The sequence below is a fragment of the Pelodiscus sinensis genome, chromosome 1, assembly GCF_049634645.1.
Source record: "Pelodiscus sinensis isolate JC-2024 chromosome 1, ASM4963464v1, whole genome shotgun sequence".
NCBI classification, from domain to species: Eukaryota; Metazoa; Chordata; order Testudines; family Trionychidae; genus Pelodiscus; species Pelodiscus sinensis.
This window is the reverse complement of record NC_134711.1, coordinates 152,137,695-152,162,528: the sequence shown is the minus strand read 5'-3', so window position 1 is coordinate 152,162,528 and position 24,834 is coordinate 152,137,695. Positions and strand designations below refer to the sequence as shown.

General features: G+C 42.1%; 1 protein-coding gene across 1 annotated transcript in view; it reads right to left on the bottom strand.

The window, feature by feature from the left end:
• ZPLD1 (zona pellucida like domain containing 1) overlaps positions 1–24,463 on the bottom strand; it is a 35,167-nt gene extending 10,704 nt beyond the window's left edge. The window contains exons 1-7 of the mRNA XM_014570362.3: positions 24,356–24,463; positions 15,286–15,506; positions 10,212–10,393; positions 9,432–9,504; positions 4,172–4,269; positions 2,564–2,644; positions 98–269 (exon numbers count right to left, since the gene is read on the bottom strand). Coding sequence (XP_014425848.2) covers positions 98–269; positions 2,564–2,644; positions 4,172–4,269; positions 9,432–9,504; positions 10,212–10,393; positions 15,286–15,506; positions 24,356–24,461 — 933 coding nt within the window. The 5' untranslated portion in view covers positions 24,462–24,463. The remainder of the gene's footprint in view (positions 1–97; positions 270–2,563; positions 2,645–4,171; positions 4,270–9,431; positions 9,505–10,211; positions 10,394–15,285; positions 15,507–24,355) is intronic.
• Between the last annotated feature and the right edge of the window lie 371 nt (positions 24,464–24,834).

The window sequence follows — 24,834 nt, the reverse complement described above, 5'->3', positions numbered from 1 at the left end:
GCCATCTGCAAATTACAGACGTATCATTGCCCACAATTCTGCCTCTGGCACAGCACAGATTTATGAATGTTATTGACAGATCCCCCTCAAAACTTACAGGTGCAAGAAAGGGGCAGTCATCTGTTCTGCACAGCTTTGTCACACAATGGAGGAAGACTGTAGACATCTTCTGGTTCTTATGCTTCACAAAGCGGAACACCTCAAAGGAAAACCGGCCCATCTGGCTCTTGCCATTCTCAATTACAGTGGTCTGTGGGTCCTTGTCGCAGCTAATTAGTATAAAAGATTAAAACTGAGATGACCATGTGTCCCTCTGATTTTTAGCCCCTGAGAATAAGGGTTTACAAGTAGCAAGATCAATGCTTAAGATGTATGGGGAAAAAACCAAGGCAGCACCATGACATCCAAAATGGGCAGCTATTAGAGACTCATGCGTGCTATAGTAGGTCAGTGATCCCTGCACAGAAAGGCAGAGAAAGACAGTGGACAAAATGCTCAGTGTCAGAATTACTCTTACAAACATTAAAAAAGGATCTGTGTTCAAGAATGTAATATGTCTGATATTTTCTTAAGGCAAGTCACTTGCCTTAGGCCAGGGTGGGGAACCTAAGGCCCAGGGGCCAGATGAGACCCCCGGCTTGCCTGGATCTGGCCCCCCAGAGCTCCAGGTTCCCCCTCAGCATTGGGGAACATGCCCTGGCTCTAGAGTCCCCGCCACCCATCAGTAAGGCTGGAACAAATCTACTAGGCTGGGCCCCCTTAGGCTCTGATGTGTGATGGGAATGTGGGGAGTGTCTTTCTCCTTCTTAGTCGGGGTTCACATCAGTGAGATTTTGTTTTGTTTGTTTGCTTCTTGTGTGCAGCCCCTGATTGATTTTTCTGTGAATCAGTGGCCCTGAACCAAAAACGGTTCCCCACCCCTATCTTAGACTATCAGGAACACATGGGATTTGAGATAACTAGCCCTGATCCTGTACTGTATATGCCCTTCACATTAGTGGGAGTTATGCCAGAGCACCATTTTGTCTTTGTTGCATTTTGTCTCTAATGCTGATGCATTCTTAACTAATGCAGATAGGTACCCAAAAATACTGAGCATTGGAAATCAATTCTGCTTCATATTGTATGTCTAAGAGACTATCACTCTGACCTGGCCCTTTAAGAGGGTTTAGAGCTCAGCTGGACCAGTGCCAGCTATGGCCTGCCTCCCTAGGAGGAGACCATGAACCCAGTCACCTGAGAAGGAGTCTGGGTGACTAGGAGATGGGACTGCTGGCGGGGGGGGGGGGGGGGGGGGGGAAGAGAAGCCCTGGGCCAAGAAAGAAGATAGCTGTTGGTTGCTGCTGAAAGGAATGCTATATCAGGAAGAAAAGCCATTGCCAAAGAGGTCCGAAAGGAAGCCATTGTGTGTGTGTGTGTGTGTGTGTGTGTGTGTGTGTGTGTGAGTGAGTGAGTGAGTGAGTGAGTGAGTGAGTGAGTGAGTGAGTGAGTGAGTGAGTGAGTGAGAGAGAACGAATGCGCATGCGCACTCCACATTTTGCGTACCTTTTTCCTGATTCTTTTGTTGGAAGAGGCTTTTCCTACATTTGGCCCATCTAGAATGGGACAAATGTGGGGTAAAAACCATCTTTTGGAAGCCTCCTTCATCCTCGTAAAACGAGGAATACAGGGGCTTCCAAAAGAGCACATTTTCTCTTCCGCAAAAAAAAAGGAAGAGCAAACACATTCCCTGGACATGGCAGAGATTTTTCAGGATACCTCTGGTATCCCAAAACCCCCCAAAACTCCCCCGCAGTCTACCCGTACCCTCAGAGCCTTAGAAAGTGTTCTTGATTTCAAATAAGGTGCTAAAAGCTATGCAAACCCACCAAATCAAGATACTCTTGGCTACACAAAACCTAAACTGTGTATTTTGGTTTTGATGTTACAAAATTAAGGTAGTTCAGATCCAGGTTCCATTGAATTCAAATCCCCCAAATAATTATGAAACCTGAAACAAGATGTTATCCAGTAGCTAAGCACCTCTGACAGGAGGAAGCAGCTCCATCAAGAGCCCCTGATAGGATTTCATCGGAGGTGTTGCTGAGACACCAAGTTGCTGTTTGCTAGCTCTTTTAAGACCCCAGTTCAGAAAACCATTCTCATTCATAATAGCACTTAAGCTTGTGCTTAAGCAGTTTCCTGAATCAACCCCTTAGACATTTCAGATGATTATCTGCCTATAGGGCATTCTCCCACTTTCTTGCATTAAAATGCATGTTAACAAATATCTATCCATTGAAATGTGAGTATAAAGGACCCTTATTATGCGCGTGCAAAATACCAATTTCTATACCTATACTGCTGCACACAATTTTCATGACTATGCACACTTACCTACCTATTTGTGGATACAAATATTGGGTAAGTAACTAAAGTGTTTACATGCATAGACTTTGGACCTTCCTTAAAACCCTCATGCCCATCAAGAAATGTAAGCATTGCACTATCATACAGAGACTCATAATTGCAGTCTTAAAAGGAGGGCATTTGCATACAAATGCTGGATTTGCAAAGTACCTACCTAAGGAAGAGATCGTATCGGAGCTCATCATTGGGATTACCAGATGGAGTGGTGTAACAATAGTCCATCAAAACATTCCATCTGCATGAGGAGCAACATAATTGTCAGGCAAAAAGATTTAAAATAACGGAGGTACAAGTTGATAGTACTAGCTGATGAATTGAACCTACACAGTTATGCACAATTATGAGCCATGTATAGAATGGGCCATGTATAGAATCCCTGCATTCTCACGGAGACCATTCTATATCAGCCTAATGGTTTTCATTTTTCTGCATTGCTTACATTACTGAATAGTGTATTCCATGGTTTATGGATGATACAGTTCAACCTACATGTTTTTATACCCATCTGTTCCACAGTAAAGCAGCTGGTACAAATCAGTGGCCACATACCAGACTGATGGGTATCACTTTGCTCCTCTTAGAATTTCATGGCAGCATTGGACAAGAGGCACATCCTCATAAGAACAAAAGAACAGCCACAACGAATCAGACCACAGCTCTAGCCCAGTATACGGTCTTCTGACAGTGACCAATGGCAGATGCTTCAGGTAATTGCCAAGTGATCCACCCTGTCACCCACTCCCAAGTTCTCGCAAACAGAAACTAGGGACACCATCCCTGCCCATCTAGACTAATAGCCATTGATCGGCATATCCCCCATGAGCTTAATGCAGTTCTTTTTTTTTAACCTGCTATATTCTCAGCCTCCACAACATTCTCAGGCAAGGAGTTCTACAGGTTGATTGTGTATTGTGCGAAGAAATACTGCCTTCTGTTTGTTTTAAGCCTGCTGCTTATTAATTTCATTGTGTGACACATACCCCCCTCACCAGTTCATTTGTTATGAGAAAGGGTAAACAGAACTTCTTTATCCGTTTTGTCTATATCTGTCATGATTTTACGGACCTTGATCATAACCCTCTTTTGTTGCCTCTTTCCCAAGTTGAAAAGTCCCACTCCTTTTTAATCTCTCCCCATATAGAAACTGATCCACATCCCTAATAGTTTTTATTGCCCTTTTCTGTACCTTTTCCAGTTCCAATAGATTTTTTGTGAGTGTGTGAGATGTGATGACCACATCTGCATACCTTATTCAAGATGTGAGCATCCCATGGATTTATATAGAGGCATTATATTTTCTGTCTTATCTACCCCTTTCATAATGATTAACAACATTCGGTTAACTTTTTGACTGCCACTTCACATGGAGTGGATGTTTTCAGAGAACTATCCACAATGACTCCAAGATCTTTTCTCTAGTGGTAACAAGTAATTTAGACACCTTCATTTTGTATGTGTAGTTAAGATAATGTTTTACGATACGCACTATTGTGCATTTAACAACATCGAGTTTTATCTGCCATTTTGTTGACCAGTCACCCACTTTTGCAAGAACCTTTTGTAACTCTCTGTAGTCCACTTTAGACTTAATTATCTTGAGTAGTTTCATATCGTCTGAAAATTGTCACCTCATTTGATTATCCCTTTTTCCAAATTATTTATAAATATGTGGAACAGGATTGGTCCTGGTACAGACCCCAGGGGGATACTAGTAGTTACTCCTCGCTATTCTGGAATATTTAAACAGCATCCTTTACTGTACCTGCCATCAAGGTTGGTTGCTCTCACAGCTGCATATATTTTTGTTTTCAGAGGTAAACCTATACTGGGGATAACCAGCAGCTGGCTGTAGGTTGAGTCCTGAAAAAACAAAGCACACATTTGCCATAACACAACGGCTATACCAGCACCTTGGAACACAAAAACTTTTTTGGTCAGCAGTGCTATCAAATTTCACACACAGCTCAAGGTTTGCCTTCAGATGATTAGAACGGACGTTTTGCTCCTCACAATGCAGCTTTAGAATAGGCATGGGAAGTAGGGATGTGGGAGGTGCTGTTATACACCTCAGGTTTTTGACCCCGATCCATGTCAAAGCTGGTTGGCTGCTGTCCCCCACGCCCTAGGTCTCAGCTGCTGGCTCTGTTCCTGATTCCATGTCCATCTGTGCTCCCAGCTCAGGGGAAGAGAGGCGAACAGGAGTGAGGAGGCTGGTTTTCAGCAACCTCCACTGCTAAAAGTGCAACCCCACCACTGACCTTTAGTGGAAAATGAAGTGTTCAGTAACAAATAAACGAAGATTATATTTAAAACACGACCTCCTTTCAAAAGCTCCATTACCAGAACAGTGTAGGTGTGTGTACAGAACAACAGAGAATCATGGCTTATACAATATTGTAAAATGAATATGCAGTATCAGACCATGAGAGCGTGCTCTGAGCAGTTATAAACTGAGCTCTTTGGAAGCCCAGCACTCTGGTCACATAGAACAACCCCGGGCACTGGATATAGCTAGAAGGGCCTTGGTTAGTTGGGCTTAGAAGGGTAAGAGAGATCTCTTGCATCTGGAGGGAGCCTGAGGAGTTGATTAGGCTGAGAAGAAAGCAAGCAGTGCGAACAGCTGAGCTTTGGAGCAGGAAGGTGACCCCATATAACTGCTACTATGTATAAGCAAATGAAATCACCTGGAAGACATTTCCTGGTGGTTTGTATGTGCTGCTAAATTCACAAAGGGCCTACCAGTCAGGGTTTCCAGGAGCTGCAGTGAATACCGTTCACACAGACACAGTTCAACAATACAAAATGCATTTAGGGGAACATTATTTAATATACTGCAGATGAGCATTAAAAAGAGGGGAGCTTGGGAGAGGTTCACCATATGGGAAAAAGGCTGCTAGTGAAAGATGAAGACATCCAAGGCTCAGTCTGCATTTTCAAAGTCCTGCCGTGCAAAAGTGTCACAATAAAATCATATTTGCATGGCAGATAAACACCAACAAGTCTGACAAACTTAAAATTACATGTACAAAGCATGTAATATTTCTAATGTAATGAAATATGAAATTTGTAACTTCCTATATATCCCTATGGAAGCATCCTTTAGAATTAAAAAAAAAAGAGCTAAAACTGGCTATAGACTGTTGAAACCAAATGGTAGAATTTGGTAGCAGGTGTATACTTCTCTGTTAAATTCTGTAGGTTGCTAAAAGAATCTGTAGAAAAGATCTTAGTCTTATTAAATTCTACATGTTTTTAGAACAATTTCTATAGATCACAGTATAAGACCTATCTTCAGACTGCTTTGAAAATCTCAGCCTAAACCAATAGCAATTGAGAGGGGACACTGCAACAAGCTAACTTTGATCAAATTATATTGCCAAAAATAGCTGCTGCAGCACAGACTACATCAGTGGTTCCCAACCTGTGTTCTGTGGACCCCTGGTGGTCCACGACGGTACTGCAGTGGGTCCGTGGAAAGTTTAAAAATGAGGATCGGGCCCACCGCTGTGAGCCCGATCCTTACTTTTCTTTTCCTTTTCCTTTTTTTTTTTTCTACTCCAGGGGAGGTGAGGTGAAGGGAGGGGGGAGGACATCTGTGAAATTTTAATAGATTGAAAAGACATCCATATGCTTGAAAAGGTTGGAAACCACTGGACTACATCTTTACCCAGGGACTATGAAGGGATAGTACTTGAACAACTACCTTTTGGGACTGCCTGCACTGCCATGACAACCATGCTATTTTTAGCAAGCTAATTAAAGCAAAGCTAACTCAGTTCCTGGCTACATAGAAAGACGTTTTTCTGGAAGATCTCTTCCGGAAAACCTTCTTCCAAAAGAAGCCTGCAGTCTAGACGTAGTCTAAGGGGTTCAAACACAGGTAACAGAACTTCAGCACCTACATCCTTGGCTATGTCTAGACTGCAGATTTCTTTCAGAAGAGATCTTCTGAAAAAACTTCTTCCAAAAGAGAATGTCTACACAGCAAAAGCACATCAAAAAAGCCATCTGCTATTTCAAAAGAGAGCGTCCATTCAGTGTGGACACTCTCACATTTAAGCTGTGATTACTATGGACAGAGTGGCCACCAGGGTACCTGTGCTTTTTCCTTTTTCCTCTTCTTTCAAAGCAACTCCCTCTTCCCCGTCCTCACACGCCTTTTTCTGAAAGAGCTCTTTCAGAAAAAGGCTTCTTCCTTGTAGAAAGAGGTTTACCAGTGTCGGGAAAACCCCTCTGTTCTTTCAATTTTCTTTCAAAAGAACACGATTGCAGTGTGAACGTAAGTGAAGTTTTTTCGGAAAAACTGACATTTTTTCCTAAAAAACTCTGCAGTGTAGATATACCCCCAATTTGGGCACCTAAAACAGTGGTTTGATTTTCACAGTTAAAGCCTGTGCATGTTAAAAATGCACAACATATTTGACAAGCAGAATGGTTAGATGCTTAAATATGGCTTTAAATGTCTATTTTGGCCTTTAGCAGAAGCAAAATGTACTGTGCCTAAAATAATTACAATGACTAAAAGAGGATCTAAATGCTTTGTGTTTGGCTGCTTTTTTCATGTTTCTGTGAGTTGTAGTACTTCTTCTAGGAGCATCTCACAGGACTAGCACTCAGAGTCAAAACCAATGATTTCATTCTTAGTAACTTGAATACCTGGAATTTGATTTTACTCCCATTAACTTCAGTTGTTCAGGGCCAGGCTCCTCAAGACCAAGAACTTCATGCGGGGGCAAGTCCCAGTAGGATATTAATTTATTTTATCATTCTCTCACTGCAGAAACTGTGACTGGGTCTTCCAACCCAGTATTCATTTCCTATCGTTTTGAGGGATTTGTGTGTCTCCTCTTTTGGCCACAAATTTATTTAAAAATGGAATAAATATAATCTTCATTCTAACACAGTTTAATCTGTTTTTAAGACCTCTGCTCTGCCAAATGACAAACTTACTTACATGAATTTTTTAAAAAATGCCTTTTGAAAATGTCCTGTTACAATATTTATAGCTCATTATGTTCTAAGAAAAAAGCGCTGACTTTTAAATCAGTTGCATGAATTATAACTCAGCATCACGATGACATGAATAATAAAGCAAAAAAAATCAAATTCATAATTTACAAAAATGTTGCTTGATAGATTGAAAAATTGATATTTAAATCAGGTATTTAAAATGTATAAATACAAATTTTAATCAACCAAAAATATTTCAGAGATTAATGTTGCAGTTATAAATAGAAGTCCATATATTTTTTTACATTTTACTGTTTTCCATATTTACATAATAAAAGTTTAATACAGTCATGTGTATTCAAACCCAATTATCAGAAAAAGTATGAACGAAGTATCAGCAGCCAAAAGCTGTTATTGACAATAACCCACACAGTATGTGCAATAAAGCATCTGTATGGATGTATAGATTGGGGCTAAATCCTGCATACTTCACTCTTACTTAAAATGGTCAATATACCTAGACAACTCTTGACTCTATATGTGCTTGTGAAAAATTTAACGTATCAACATTGTTGATATAATAGATAGGAGGAGGGCTGACCAGCACTCGGTGACTAAAGGGGTTGTACTCAGATAGCTAGCAAAGGTATTGGCCGGGGGAACCAATTGAGATAGAGTGTTGAAATGTGAATTGTATGAAGATTCCCTGCCTGCTTTCTTTGTGTGGAAGAGAAAAATCAGCAGTTGAGAGACACAGAATGATTTAAACCCAGGCAGGACTACCATGTCTCCAAGGAATTTGGGGCATGGGAGTGGACTGAACAAAGAAAACTGGAAGTAAGTAAAGGGAAAAGTGAATCTAGTCACGTTCTGGGTAATTTTTCTTTATTTTGTGGTTTGGTTTGAACTGCTCTGGTTACAAAAACTCTCCCCGAGAATCACAACCCACAGATCTGAGGAATTGAGGCCACCATCAAGTGATTTTTATCTCTAAAAAACAAGGATAAAACACTTGAACCCACTTTTGCCATAAACGAGCTTGAAAAAAGAAAAGAGGAAAACAAGCTGCAATCTCTAGTAGCTGACCTCTCAGTCTGAGACATGCAGATACACACAGACAGATCTTGCTGGACACAAACATTTTAAAAAAACACCTTAAAAAGTGATTTTTTTTATTACAATACAAAAGGTAACTTGATAAAGCATACTTGGCTGCTAGATGTTGCAGAGCAACTAAGGGAAACAAATTAAAACACAGAGAAAAGTCTCTGGGAACAGTGCTAGATGGTAAATGGGGAGGAGAGGCATAGATTCACAGAGAGCAATTCAAACCAAACCACAAAATAAAGAAATATCACCCTGAGTGTGACTAGATTCACTTTTCCCTTTACTTACTTCCAATTTTCTCTTTGTTCAGACCACTCCCATGACCCAAATTCCCTGGAGACATGGTAGTCCTGCCTGGGTTTAAATCATTCTGTGTGTCAACTTCTGGTTTTTCTCTCCCACACAAAGAAAGCAGGCAGGGAATCTTACACAATTCAAATTTCAATAGTCTATCTCAATTGGTTCCCTTGGCCCCGGGCCAACACCTTTGCTAGATACCTGAGTACAAACCCTTAGTCACTGAGTGCTGGTCATCCCTTCTCCTGTCTATTACAGTTATAAAATCATATTTAGAATAAATATAATATACAGGTTCAGTATGGAGTAAGCATGAATGCTAGTGCATCACTCCTTATAATTTGTATAGTGGTAGAACCTTGATGCCTTAATTGTTGATTAGGGCCCCATTATGCTAGGCACTGTACAAAACGCAGGAGAAAAAAAAGATATACGGAAGGTCATTCAGGGCAGATTCTAATATGAGAAACAAAAGGTATATTTTTTTAGAAAAGAAAAGCATAGGGTAACAATTAGGTGAATGAAAACTCTATGGAAGGCTTGTTTCCCTCATGGGGAAAACAGCATAATGAGCACATAAGGAGCCTAATTCTAGTCTGTCAATGAGAACTGCACCCATGAACTTCAGAGAATATTACATATAATTTGTATACTAATTTTATACTTACATTGTAAAGCAGTAAGCTCAGAGTGCTGATAAATGTCCCATTGTTTTCTCTTACAGAAATAGCAGCTGATGACCTAAAACAGAATTTGAAACCAAAAAATTATAGAAGGGCTCAAGGGATTTTATTATTTGTTTGTTTTTGCTCGTGCTTTCCTATTTCAATGTTGCTTTACTCCTAATTAGTTCTTGAAATGCATGATAAGGAGGGAATTTTTTTTTTTAGGTTTATGTTAGAAGCCTCTGAAAATAGGAAATTTTAGTGGAGATAATGACAGGGCCTTAACTATATGGAAGTAATGGATGCTATTAAACATGAATCGGGCGAATAATTAGCAGAAAGGCAAAATGGCACAAAAGAACAAGTTCTCTGTGATGTATGGCATCTGCTCATAGAAAAATGTGTTTTCATGCACTACATATTCATTGATTACCCCATACAAAAGATATATGGCATAAGAAATGTAAAATGTGTATGGAGCTACCACTCTAGCATAAAACCACATGCGTTCAGAAAGCAAATTTTTACCCTAGTCAGGCAACAAAATAGAATAGCTTTTGGTAAATAATTTTAATCATGCAGATCCTCTAGGAAACTTTCCTTCTTTTCTCAGTCTCCCCTTTCTGCCTGCCACGTCTTCTCACAATCTTGGTTTTAAATTTTTTAAATTTAATGAAGACCACAAATGTATGGAGATAAATGTTGGGGCATGCACATGCATGTAGACAGACACTCTCATCCTTGCACATACGAATGAATGAAAAAAATGAAAAGCATACTTACGAAGCCAACTGTGTATTGTTGACCAAGTATTCCAATGGGTAGCTACAACTAAATTTGTACAGAAGTCCTGGTAAGTAGCTGATGATGGTTGGTGGATCTGGAGTATCTATATAGCCTGAAATATTACCTATCTGTACCACAGATACATTCCCATAGGCATTGATGCCTGGAACAGAGGATACCTGTTGAGGAATATATGGAAACAAGACAATACCAAAAGATTAAGCACAGAGACAGACACAGAGAGATAGAGAGAGATTTTGAAAAATATTGATGCTTTCAGCCAAATTCAACTCTCGTGTAACTTCATTCTATACACCAGGAATTAACTGGGCTTACTAAATCAGATACTGTTTTCTTTTTTACCTGCACAACCTGTAGTCAACTGGGAATACAGGGGTTTGACTGAATGCAAAATGTGGCTCACTGTAGCACCGAAACACAGATCTGGAATAATTTTTCAGGTGGGCATTTTCTCTGAACTTTCCTGATTAATTCCCATGGATCACTAGGGTAGCTGAAGAATCAGTTCTATTTGGTTTGAATGACAACAAAATATTGGAGCCTTTAATAACTGAAAATAAAGTTATTTTACAAGTAACACGTGACCATTACAGCATGATCCTCTGTAATTTGGCACACTCTGGTCTGGCAACTTCTGTGCTCTGGCATGATTTTAGTTAGTTGGATGGCCACTTACAATGGGTGTGGCCAAGTTTCCCATGGTCTCAAAGTTTGTTTACAGCCACCAGTCCTGGCTCTCAGTGTTCTGTGCTGTTACTTAGCTCTAATTTACCCCTAAATGTCTTCGAAGAGCCCAGTAAGCAGTGAAAGTGTTAGTAATGCTGCTAGACAATATTGACTTCCCCTGGTTCATCAAATTCTCTGGTTCAGCACTGGTCACGTTTGACATGGCACATTTTTGTTTTTTCGATTTTTCTTTTTAAAAACACAGGATGCCTGACTAGTGAGGTTCAATCTGTACTGGCATGTTGGCTTGTGAATTTTTTCAAATCACGTAACAGATGATGGAAGTGTGAGTATTGTAGTGGTTTTAAAAGTGATTTAATGAGACAGTAAAGCAATGCAAGCCAACCAATTTAATATCTGGTCAATGCTTAAGTCTGTCTGTACAACAATACATATCTATGTACGATAAATTACACACAAAAAAAATAATTTAAAAGAATGCCAATGCTGCAAATCCAAGCACTCGATATTTAGACAATGCCATGATAAAGGTTGCCCATGTAACCTTAATTGAATCCCTTTGCATGTTGGAATTACTTCTGCTTTGTTCAACCTCATGTAAATATGTAGTGGACACAGAAATAGGACCTAGCTCTCCTGGGTCCCCAGCCACTGAATTCAAAACACAAGTGAACATCCTTTCTCTTCCTGTAAACCTCTGCTTCATCCACCATACATCCGTGTACTAAGTGAGTTAGTGATCATGTGAAGAAACTGTTCCATGAATACATAATTAAAGAGTGTCTTGTCAAGCATGAAATTAACTGTGGCATTTCCAACTTGTTGCTTGATTTGACAGTTTTCATGAAGTTGTTGTATAGAATGGCCTGTATTTTTAAAAAGAAAATCTGAAAACACAAAAATGTGCCATGTCAAACCACACTGCCCTCTGCATAGCTAAGTAGTTCATCAGGGTTTGAACCCCAGACCTTCAGATTCCCAGCACTTATTGATTTTCTGAACTAAAGGAAAACTTTGTAACAGTAGCAGGCTGTTATATCCTGTACACTTTGCAATGGTGTACCTAACTATTTGATAGACAGCCAAAGGAGAGCTGGGAATCCAGACCCCTGAGTTTTGTTCCTGGTTCTGGAGAAGAGGGTGTGGTCTAGACATTACAGCCTAGCACAAAAATGTAGCACATTAATTCTCAACACTGGAGTGAGTAAGAGGGCATCACTGGAGTGTACCACATTAGAGTCCTGTATTCTAGCCCCAGCCCATCCAAAAGTATCACATTTAATTACTCCATCTGAAAGGGATACCTGCCTCTTTCATGAAGTAGAGGCAGAGCCACACTACAATAGGCTAGTTTGAGGAGGCTGCCCCAAGTCCCTGTGCTTGGGGTGACCCCACAGTCGCTGCCTCAAACATCCTATGGACACAATCCACAAGGTCTGGTGCAGGGCAGCCCCACCCAGGGTGTGCCCCACCCTGAACTCAGCATGCCAGCTGTAGCCAGCATGACCTAGATGCCTACTCTGTTCCACGGCCAACTCTGCTTCCCACTGCTATGGTGAAGCAGAAAGCAACAAGCTGAGAAATGGGCGGCAGAGCGGAGCAGAGCAGACTGCCAGGTCGCTCCAGCTCCAGCTCCCACCAGCATGGTGAGGAGGAGGGGGCAACTCCTGCTGCCATCCTGTGCCAGGCCATCGGTAATCCCCCGGCTTGCTCGGGGAGGAGGTCTTGTGGCAAATGGATAGAGCAGAGGCTAGGTGAGAGCAGGGCCTGTGGCGGGGAGGTTGCCCTGAGCCCCATGGCTACAACAGAAGGTAGGGGTTGCCCCAGGCCTGCAGCCCCCTAGGGACTGCCCTGAGCAAAGGTCTGAATCTTGCTTAGTAATAAGGATTATGTGGTATTATTAATACCTGTGAAAGGAAGAGCTGAAGTCCGTATTCATGGTTGCCTCTTGACTATCAGCTCAGTAATCCTAAACCAAAGGAGTTGACAGTGGTGGGTTGCTGGCTCAACTTTGCATGAATACGCAGAGGAAGCACATGTTCAGAGAATTTGCTATAGAGGTAGCTCCGAGGGAATGAGAGTGTGCACAGAATAGCCAGAATGGCTAGATAGTTTAACAGCAAATTTCTATGAACATGAGAAAATGGCTATTTTCTGGACTTATACTTTTTCCAAACGAGGGTAGTTTTCATGGGGAAAGCAAAAGAAGTCTGTCTGACCTTACAGCTATCTGCCAAATTGTAAGCCCTTGCTCCAAACTATGGTGTTTAAAAAATAATTAGATATAAATAAAATATTAATACAAATTATTGATATAGATATAATTTTAAACACACACACACACACACACACATATATATATATAAATAAAAATACAGTATAAAATGAAAAAATATTTTAAAAATAAAAAGGCTACTTAGCTTAGGGAGGTTTGAGCATTGGCAAAACTACTCATTTTCATAACCTTATCCTTGGAAACAATGAAACTATTTTTCCTGAACCTTTAAAAAGAAAGCTCAACCCGAGACAGAGAATGCATAAAGAAAGTGCAAACTGAACACTTTGGAAAATGTATAAACAACTGAAAAGAGGAATGTGTAATAGAAACTCCGACTAGAAATGTGGGCTCTACAAAATATTAAGTTGTCCTTCTTTTGTAAATTATATAATATGCATTTTGGAGTTGTCAGTGACTCAAACTTCCCATGTGTTTGTCAGAAATTTCCATCTTACATCTGAAAGCATACTACAGAGATCCTGCATATGGTAAAAAGACGAACAACAGTTCTTAGTGAGTTAAAGGAAATTCTGACCTAAAATCTGGGCTTGACGCACAGATCAAAGCATTGTTGGACACCATACTTTAGAAGAGCAAGGGCCTAATTCTGCTCTCATTCACATTAGTGTAAATGAAGAGTGATACCGTTTAAGTTAATTAAATGATAGGGCGATGAAAAGAAAGGTACCAGAATCTTGCCTAAAGTGATGATTTGGATATATAAATCTGTGGCTCTCTGCACCCAGCAGGATATCATAGCTGTCATTTATGCTGCACAGCACATAAAGTCTGAGATGTTTAACTCTAGAAACACAAGAATTTCACCTTCAGCTAAAAACGATGATCAACTAGTTGTTAGCACTTTTAAGGCTTCTATCATGCTGCTGACAAAATCACTACTAAGCAACATAATTCAGACATAGGTGTCAACTTCATGGGTGATGCAAGCCTGGGGGAAAATTAGTGGATGCTTAGCATCTACCAGCAGCCAAGTTCTCACCCTGTGCCTCACCTCGCCCCACCCTGTACCTTGTGCCCTCTGGTGGCCATACTGACCAGGTCCTCCCAGCACTTCCGGAGTGCTACAAACAGCTGATTTACAGCATTCAGGAAGCTCCAAGAGGGAGGGGAAGGAGCAGGGACAGGGCATGCTCTGGGGAGGAGGTGGGGAAGGTGCAGGGCAGGGATAGGGACTTAAGAGAAGGGGTGGAATGGGGGCGGGGCAGGGTAGGACAGAAGGAGTCAGGGGCAGGGCTTGGGGAAAGGGTTGAATGAGTGTGAGGCCTGTGGCAGAAGGAGGTTGGACACCTCCCAGCTAAAGGGGAAGTCAGGACCTAGGACATCAGACATTTGAGCAGTTCTTACACCACCCAGCAGAAGCTGTGGTACATACACTCACAATATATTAATAAGATTCAGAGCTTAGTGGGTTCTGAATTTTCCTGTGGGAAACTTCAATGGTTTTTTTTTTTCCTGAAATCAGATGGGGGAAAAAAAAACAAATATTGAAATTTCTTGAAGAATGTGAAGTTCTAAAATAATTTTATTCAGGAATGTCATAGCATTTTGTTTCAGGTCAAATCAGCATTACACAGAATTTCCCAATGATGGGACATTGCCTCATGGGAGCTGTAGTTCTAAAACCTGATGTCTGGATTCTCCACTGAGGGTCAGAATTCCTGGTCTGATTACATCTCCCATAGTGCACCTGCGGACGCGTTACTCCCAGAGTGCACCAGGCTGCTCAGGCGGCAGATTGTGTTGCACCATGAGAAATGTACTTCAGACAGGGATCTTCATGTGAAATAATCCTTTTGATGGAAAATTCCCCAACCCACTTTAATAAGGATAAAGTTGTTTTCTACCACTATGTCCTAGTCCTGGGCTTTTTATTAACACTCAAAAATCAATGAAATATCCATTTTTTTAAAAAAAGAAAATGTATGTATGGTGAGCTATTTTAGAAACTATATAAAATCATGTAAATGATTTTTGTAAGTGATACAATGCTAGTGCAACCACACACACACACACTAGTTCATGCACAACAAGCCATTGTACAAGCTGACAGCAGTCTTGCCTTACCACTAAAGAGCTGCCACAGGATTCCAGAGTGCTGAGATTGATGATGAAGATCACCACTGCTGGAAAGGTATTGTTATTTATAAACCCCTTGCAATGAGCATCCCCATGCCTCCCATTTAGGGCTAAATCCGTTTCAGAATAACCAGAAAAAAGAACTGTGCAAAAATTAATCTTCATAGTAATTGCCTGTACTCCGCAGTAGACGCTGATATCTCGTTCTGCTGTAATGAAAATACAGGAAAATCAAATGTAAGGACAGGGATTTCAACTGACAGCTATGTAGGCATATATAGGAACACGACTCCTACATCAGTCTGGTTAGAGCTGTAGACTAGATCAAATTACTCTTCCTATTAATGTCAGAGGATTGGTCCATCATGCGTTATCAATTAAAACCTCACTAATCTGTTCTTTAACTAGGCTGATGAAGAAACAGAAATTAATCTACTTTGGAACTTAAGTAATTAACCAAAAATCTCACCATTAAATAAATCACAGTCTCGTTAATAAGCTGAGAGAATGCCAAGGGAGTCAATCAGACAAAGGGTTAAACATATAGGCTGTGTCTACACTGGCATCCCTTTCCAGAAAAGGGAGGCTAATGAGACACATTGCAATTGCAAATCCATGGGGGATTTAAATATCCCCTGCGGCATTTGCATTTACATGGCTGCCGCTTTTTTCCGGCTTGGGGATAAGCCGGAGAAAAGCGCCAGTCTAGACGTGATTCTCTGGAAAATAAACCCTTTTTTTGGAGGATCTTTTATTCCTACTTTCAAGATCCTCTGAAAAAGGGTTTATTTTCCAGAGAATCATGTCTAGACTGGCGCTTTTCTCCGGCTTATCCCCAAGCCAGAAAAAAGCAGCAGCCATGTAAATGCAAATGCCGCAGGGGATATTTAAATCCCCCGCAGATTTGCAATTGCGATGTGTCTCATTAGCATCCCTTTTCCGGAAAGGGATGCCAATGTAGACACAGCCTAAAAGCCTGAGCCTGAAGCACTTATGTATTATGCACCAGCACATGATTGTGCTAGGCATTATAAACATACATATGTAATTCCCACTGATTTTAATAGAGATTGAGGGGATAGAATTCTGCATGCAACTGCTCAACTCTCATAAAATCTGAGAGTGCTTATCTGAAGCAGGATAGAGTTCACCTTATGTACCATGTAGAGCAGGAGTGGGGAACCTTTTTAGGGCGGGGGCTGCTGATACACAAAAAAGTCAGTCGGGGGCCACACACAAGTTGAGAAGTAAAAAAAAAAAGCCACCCCAAAATATCACTGATATGGCCCCCTATTGAGGAGAAAGACACTCACCACCTTCCCCTCACACATCAGAGCCTGGGGGGCCCAGCCTAATAGATATTATGTGTTCCAGCCCCATGATAGGGCAGCAGGGAGGCTGGAGTGCAAGTGCAATGCTGGGGAGGGGGCCATGAGCTTCAGGGGCTGGATCCAGGCAAGCCAGGGGCCACATCCAGCCCCTGGGCCTGAGGTTCCCCACCCCGATGTAGAGGATCAAGTAGTACAGTTTGACCTACAATCAGCAGTTTCTAAGAGAAATTCATTGTATGACTATTCTGAAGTTTTCCTTTTTAAGAGCACTCAGCATTAGCATTAATATAAAATCTGTTGGCCTGCAAGAGACAGTGATCCATGCAGTGAAGTATTTTGGAGATGTACCAAGATAACACCACAAAACACCCAGAAAAATGGCTGGTCACATCGTTTTGTTCCAAACACATTTAAATGAAAAATGGCCTTGTGTTTGAAAATCCTGAAGACTCTTGCAAGCTCAGTGAACAAAAATGTGCACATAACAAGCAGCAGACTGAGAGAGTCACCTTTAGCGACAGTGCAAGATAATGCTACTTTTGGCTTCTAACTCATTCCTAACCAGCAGCATGGAAACAGTTTCTGGAGAGGAGGTGTTGAGTTGCATTCCCCCTTTACCTTGGTCTGCACCCTCTCCCCTTAGAGTTGAGTCTGGCAGTCAGGACTCCAGCAACTGAGTGGGATCCAGGGCTGGCATCTGAAGCCTTGTGCATGGAGACAGCAGCTAAGTCAGAACCAGGGCCAGTGAACTAGCCCTTGTACAGGTAGATGGCAGCTGAGCAGAGCCCCAGGCTGGAAGTGGAGTCCCTGGGGAACAGCAGGCCCCATGGCAGGCCCCTACACGACAGAGACATGGGGCCGGCGGCTGAAAACCCAGAGGCATGTGACTGGGATGCTCAAAACCAGGGGACTGTTGCAACAGCCCCACCCCGCACTCCTATTCCTCGCTGCACACTATTACATATTTTATTCAGTGCTCTACAAAGTGACATTTTTCAGTGTGTTAAATGCAGGCATTCCTCCTTGAAACAACAAGTAGTATATTACATCTGCTTAATGATTTTGTGCTATTAAAAATGGCAGAACACTACGCCATTAAAACTGCTCAAATAAATTGTGCTGTATTTGCCACAGCAGAAGGAAATGAATCTCCATTACAATGTGCTGGCTCTTCCACCTGGAACAGAAACCCAGGAAATTTCATTTCGACAGCCTTAATAGTGAGACCAGGTGGGTGTCAGATACTCTGGACTCTGCATAAGCGACAGCAACACTATATACAGTCTTAAATGGTGGCATTAAAAAAAAAAATCAGATATACTATATAACCTGCCAAACTCTGTCCTGCTCTACACATTGGGTTAGACGTAAAGCACTGGACAGTAATCAGTATAGGTAGGTAAGCTAAGAGGAACTGAGTTGACTTGGGATGGGATTCTCCGCAAACATAAACTTATGCAATTCTGTTGATATCCAAGGAATTACTTCCCCATACATTCCCCAAAGATGTGATGCAAATCAGGCCCTTCGCCTTCAGTAGATCTGGGGAACAAGTCACTCAGTCTAGTTATATGTTAAGGAAAAAGGGCGGCAGGAAAAAAGGACATAGCAATGTCAATCTGCCATTAAAGTTCTACTGTCATGTAAAAATATCCACGCTCACCCCAACCATGTTTTGGAGTGTGCTTTTACTTTACCTTTCAAGTCATTTTCAGAACACCCATTGACTTTAAGAGGAGTAGTGCCCTAACTCTGCAAATCATATTATATATATATAGTCTTTCCCAATACCGAGTCCTTCCCTGTCATGGTTACTCTTGTCTAATGTGCCCATTCTACAACACAAACAGAGACCACTTGAAGACAGACATGCACTTAAAGCAAGGGCACCTGAAGGAAGAGGTGTGCTCTCTCATTTTTAACTGGAATTTTTTGACTTGACAATTTTTTCCTCTGGTTGAATAATGTGACCTTGTAGTGTCTACTAATATTATCTTGCATGCCACCAATGCCAGAGAGCAAGGAACTACTAAACTCTGGATTTTTGCACAAGACACAGATGTTCTAGTGCTCTCTATAAGACTCCACACAAAACTTCCACAAGATTCTGATATTGTGCAGGCTGATGGAGACAGAATCACTGTAGATCCTTCCAAGATGTGTTCCTATCACTCAGACCATTAAAAACTGATGCACTGCCAAGTTTTTGCCCTTTCAAAAAGCAACATTTCTAGCAGGTTTGATTGGAAATACCGAGTTATCTTACCAGAAGACACTTGATTCAGCCTCTGAAGACTCGGAGCACTTTCAGAGCAAGGAGAGCTAAAACAGTCACCAATGAGTTCATAAATGCACTCAAGATATTTATCTGTAGTCTGCAGAGTTTACCATTGGAAGACCAACACTGTGAAATTTGCAGTGCTATAATCAGTGGATATTTTTCAAGAAGCAGACAAAGAAAGACTGCCACTGACAAGCCATGCATTTAGCTATGTCCTCTTACATTTGCAGTCAAGAGGACAAATTATCAACCAATGAAATAGCTACAGGATGATGGAGTGCATCCAAAACTACTCCCCCCTGTCAAGAATGGTTAGTCTCAAAGGATGAACTGATCACACCAGTTGTGTGTCAAATACCATGTCCTCATGAATCAATCCTTCAGCTAACAAAATGCTTGTGTCCAAAGACCAGATGCACTCAACCCTGCAAATGTTTGGTGAGCAGCTTAGAGATATCCAAGTGTGGCATGGACAAGGATCTGCCCGACAATTTATCTAGCAATGGTGCACTAGATGAATATACAGTAACACTACTTTCAAGGCTAACTTTTCTGGGAGTACTAAAAATAATGTCTTTTTCCTGTAAATAAAGCATCCTTGTGTTGAATTTTAAAAATTAACATTGATCTTTCAACATAGTTGTGTCTACACAGGAGGATTTGCCAGCATAGCAATATCAGCTAAGGGGTGTGGTTATTTTTTCCACACTCTTAGATAACAGAGCTATGCCACCAAAACTCAGTCCCTGCTACAAAGTTCTAGTCTGCAAATATTAATGTATATAATTTTCAATTTATCAGAATAATACTTTTTCTTCTATCCAACAAACTAGTTCAAGCTTTAGCTTGGAATCAACCGACAAAGAGCATAAATCAAAATTGTGAGAGATTATTTATGCAATGCCACAGGTGTGCAAGATGCCACTCCAGCAATAAATGATAAAAACATAATCAAATGAAAAATGGATAGACTGCTACTGCTTTTCTGATGTTTGCTTTAGGGAGATTTTATTTCTTTTGTTTACACATGCAGAAGCCAAACTTGAATATATTTGCCAACTTTCATTATTATTGTGCAAAACAACTTTCAGGAAAAAAAACCCCACCTCATCTGGAATCTGCAGTGCAGATCTCAGTTGGAAATGCTACACTTGCCAATGGGGAGTTCCAAGCAAGAATTAACAAGGGAAATTCTGCATGTGGAATGAATGGGGAGACTCAGAGGTAATCTCTACCATACTCAGGCTCAGGGACTGCTGTCACACCTTGCTCATTGTACTAGCCTTTGAGGCACAGCCATTCCTCCCCATTTGCCACCTCAGAGAAGACAGGCCAGATGCCACATGATCCATACTCATGTCAAGCCCATAAGCTGTGCCAAAGTCCTGCATGCTGGAACACAGGGAGTTACCTCAGAGCACATCTCCCAAGCAGACAGGTATATGAGCTCACAGGGAGCCTCACAGTCGTGTCCACAAAGCAGAACTGCACCAGCTTCACTGCATAACATATTGCTGCTCTGTGTGTACTCACAGTGAGATAGGTGGACTAGATCCAGAGACCCTGTTCTAGAGGCTAGGGTTGCCAGATGGTTTAACAAAAAATACCGAACACCAGCAGCAACAGACCCAAGCTCTGTTTATAAAGAACCAGCTGAAACAAGCAGCCCAATTTTGCAACACAGCAAGGATAGCTGGTGTTGATACAGAAGCAAATATGGCAAGTCCAACCGGGAACTGAGTTGGCGATGGAACTGGTGATTGATTGGTTTGGGGCCTGGCAAAGCTCAGACTGCACAACGATCCATGTGATCCTCCTCTGGACCTTTCATTGGGTAGCAAAGGCAAAGGATGGGAGGAGGATGCTTGCTTGGCTCACATGGTACCATTCCTGACAGCTGAGGCACAAGCATCTTACCAAACAGTAAGCAATGAGCAGGGGAGCTCTAGCAGTGGTGGAGGCAGCCATTTTAAATTAGTTTGGGCCTGACTCCAGAAGCCTACAGGCACAAGTTCTGGACAATATCATTCCAGCAAGGGGTGCTACCATGCATAGTGGCCCAGAAGTTACAGGATGGTTTTGTTCAGAAGCCAGCTTGTTGGAGAAGCTCCTGGATCAAGTATCCTGGAGCAATTCCTGAAGGTCCTACCAGGTGGATATGGCTGGATAAGGCATTCCTAGCTGGCCTCCATGATGGAAGCATTTGAGCAAGCTGAGGCCTACTTTGAGGTCGAAGGAAAGTAATGACCTAAGCTTCATGGTAAACTGAGTAGGTTTCACAAGGGAAGCCTGCAAGGGAGAAAAGCCCCCAAGGCTTCTAGACTTAGGGCATGCGCTACAAAAGTAAAGGGTCTGGGGAGCCCTTCAGCCTACAGAAAGTACTAATGGGAAGGAGCTAGGAGACCCAGTAGTCTGCCACTAGTATGGCCAGCTCAGGCATATTAAAAGGAACAGCCCAGTAATGGCATGTGACTAAACTATTGCCATAGTGGGACCAATCTGTGGGACTATATGCCAAAGATCAGGGGATCTCCACCACAGTTAGTCACAGCTAGACTGAGAGGAATCACTGTTAAGGGTTTGATAGGATATAGACCTTGGTGTTGGGTGTTGTAAGACCAGGTGATTACAACTGGCCTGGACTGACAGCTCCCGGTAAATGTCTCCTGTGTCCATGAAGAGACTGGAGCCTATCCCACAGCAGAAGTTGAGCTGGATATACAGGGCCAGAGAGCTCTACTCTGTCCATGTGGTCAGGGACCTGCCATGGCCCATGCTTTTTTGAAGAGACTGGGTGGTTTATTCAGCCTTTCTTTTGGAAAGGCCAGGGCATCAATCCAGGACCCTTTTCAGGCTCAGCTGGAAAGGGAAAAAGAGAGGGACTGGGATACAGAGTAAGGAGACCCTAGAAAAGAGCCCAGAGGCAAGACCAAAATGCCTCAAATGCGAGGGACCCACTGAGGAGGAGCCAGCAAGAGTTGGAGGGGCCAACACATCCTGAGGGAAAGTCATTAGCTGGCTGGTTCCCATAGAGCAGGAATTGACCCTGGCAACAGGTGGAAGCCAAGGAGCGGAAGGAACAACACTTGTTTTTTCAGAAAGTATTGGCCCAGACCCAGGGGGAGAGAATCAAAAGGGCTACTGTGAGAACACAGAGGAAGCCCTGTAATTCAGACTGAAATAACCAGTCTGGTAACTACGAAAGAGGCCCAGACAGAATCTCCTAACAAAGAGTGGAAAAAGAAGGGCTGAGGTATAGACCATGACACGGGGATAGGGAGGAGTAACAGTACACGCAGATTTTGTGAGTTCCGTCCCACAAAGGCAAAACAAAGGAAGCCAAAAGGGAGCTGGAAGATCTCCAGTTCAGAGATCGAAAAACAGTATTTGCTAAACACAGTATTGATTATGAGATGCAACTGATTCATACCAGCATCAGTGAGAAGAGAATCAAACCTATTGTCTTTTAATATGCCCACAGGCACCAAGCATGCTGTTGGCAGAATGGAAAAAAATACCACCACTACATATTGCAACTTTGCTGCTGGCTCATAATTTTAATAATAATGACTGACTCTTTTAGCAGATCCAAGTTCCAATTGTAAAAAGGTATTTGGGAGCTAGTACAGCACAGGGCTGTGCTAAGAGTTCAGTGCTCTACTGGCGGATTCACTTACTGGAAGAACTACAGAGCTCTTCTATCATGGCTTCCTGTTTTGGGGGGGGGGGGCGGTGGGGAAGCAGCCAAGAGACAAAGAAGGGAGGGCGAGGCAAGAAACAAAGACTGAATACTTCACCCACAAGCCAATATCGTTTCATTTCAGGTTCGATTTACGTAAATATATCCCACAAGGTCTCCTTTCATTATTTGTGATGTCTCCAGAGTTCCCTATGTAATTACAACCTTCTTGCATACACATTAGTGTACATCTTTTGTATATTTATATACACATCACAAAGGCTCAAGTTATTAAGGCCCTGCTACTCTGTAACAGCCATAATTTCAGTTCTCAATATACGATTTTTTTAAAAAAATTTGTTGTCGTAAGGGGACACCTAAGGGTATGTCTAAACTACAGGGTTTAAAAAACGGCCTTTTTTCAGAAAAACTTCCCCTGTATCTAGATTGCTGCTGCGTTCTTTCAAAAGTAAATTGAAAGAATGCAGCAGGTTTTTTGATCGCAAGAAAACCTCGTTTTACGAGGAATAACACCTTTCTTCGAAAGTGCTCTTTTGAAAAAAAAGGCACTATGTAATGCAAACTGTGTTTTTTTGAAAGAGAGCATCCAGACTGCCTGAGTGCTCTCTTTCAAAAAAGCAGCTTGCTTTTTCGAAAGTACTGGTTGTAGTCTAGACACTCTTTTTCCAAAGAGGCTTTTTCAAAAGTATCTTTCGAAAAAGCCTCTTTCAAAGAGGATTGCAGTCCAGACACAGCCTAAAAGACCAAATCATTCTACAGTGTAAAAATTGCGAAGTAAAAAAATTCCAGTTATAAAAAGTCTAAGTTAGCTGCACCCAGTTTTTATATCAAGTGGCCGATCCTTTTAAATCTGGAATCATTCCAGCAACATTAACTCCGGTGAACTTTTTGGATGCAATACAGGGCATAAATGGGTTAAACCTCATTGCTGTCAACGGATTTACACCTGCCTGTAACAGTTCTGAGTTTGGCATAACATACAACTCCAGAAAAGTGTAATTGTCACTACAACAGTTAACATTCCTCAATGTAAAGATCTGTTTCTAAACTTCTTACAGAAGGGCTGGGAAAACTATGGCCCAAAGGCCGCATCCGGCCTGTCAGACATTTTAATCTGGCCCTCAAGCTCCCACTAGTGAGTGGAGTGAGGGGGAGAGGGGCTTGCTTTGCTCCATGCACTCTGTGGCTCTGTGTGATTCCCGGCAGCAGTGGCATGTCCCCACTTCGGCTCCTATGCATGGGAGCAGCCAGGGAACTCTGTGCACTGCCCCCATGTTCAGACTGGCTGGGAACTGTAGTCAATGGGCATTGCCAGGGCAGCAGCATGCAGAGCCTCTTGGCCATGCCTCTGCGTAGGATTCAGAAAGGGGACGTGCTGCTGCTTTTGGGAGCTATTTGAAGTAGGTGCCCCCCAGAACCTGCACCCCTGGGTGTCCCCCCCCAGTGTCCCTTCCCCCTGCTCCAGACCTGATCCCTCTCCTGCCCTTTAAACCCTTTGATCTTAGCCCAAAGCACCCCTCTGCAGTGCAAACCATTCATCCCCAGCCCAGCCCAAAGCCCACACCTGCAGAGAGCCCTCCCCCTCCCCCACATGTCAATCTGTGAGCATTCATGGTCCAAATAATTTCCCTAACCTGATGTGGCCCTTGGGCCAAAATGTTTCCCACCCCAGTCTTACAGATTAAAGCTTTGTACTTAAAAATAATCATCACTAGAACTCATAACAAAGAGCCTATTAACACTCACCAGGAAACCTGCTATGCAGGTTGGCATCACAGTTGTATCCATTGAATTGTGCAGCCACTGAAAGCACCTGACTCGTCAGGAGGAGCAGTAACCATTTTCGTTCCATTGCAAAACCTAACAAGACATGATAGAGTTATTATGTGCATCTGTTCATTGCAAAGAGATAATTCTATAGCCACTCAGGTCTTCAACCTCAGAATCAGGGACAAAGCTCACACACTAAACAATTCTATAGCCACTCAGGTCTTCAACCTCAGAATCAGGGACAAAGCTCACACACTAAACAGACAGCACACCACAGGCAAGGGCTCCCACTTCTCCGACTGCTGAATATTAGTAACACCTATTGATTTCTATAGAGTTGGCCTATATCCTATGGCAAGAACAAAGTCCAGGGAGCCTTAAGAAAAACCTCTTAAAACAGTAAAGAAATAAACACTTCTGAAATATGTTAGCAATTTAATAGAGTGTTTAACTTA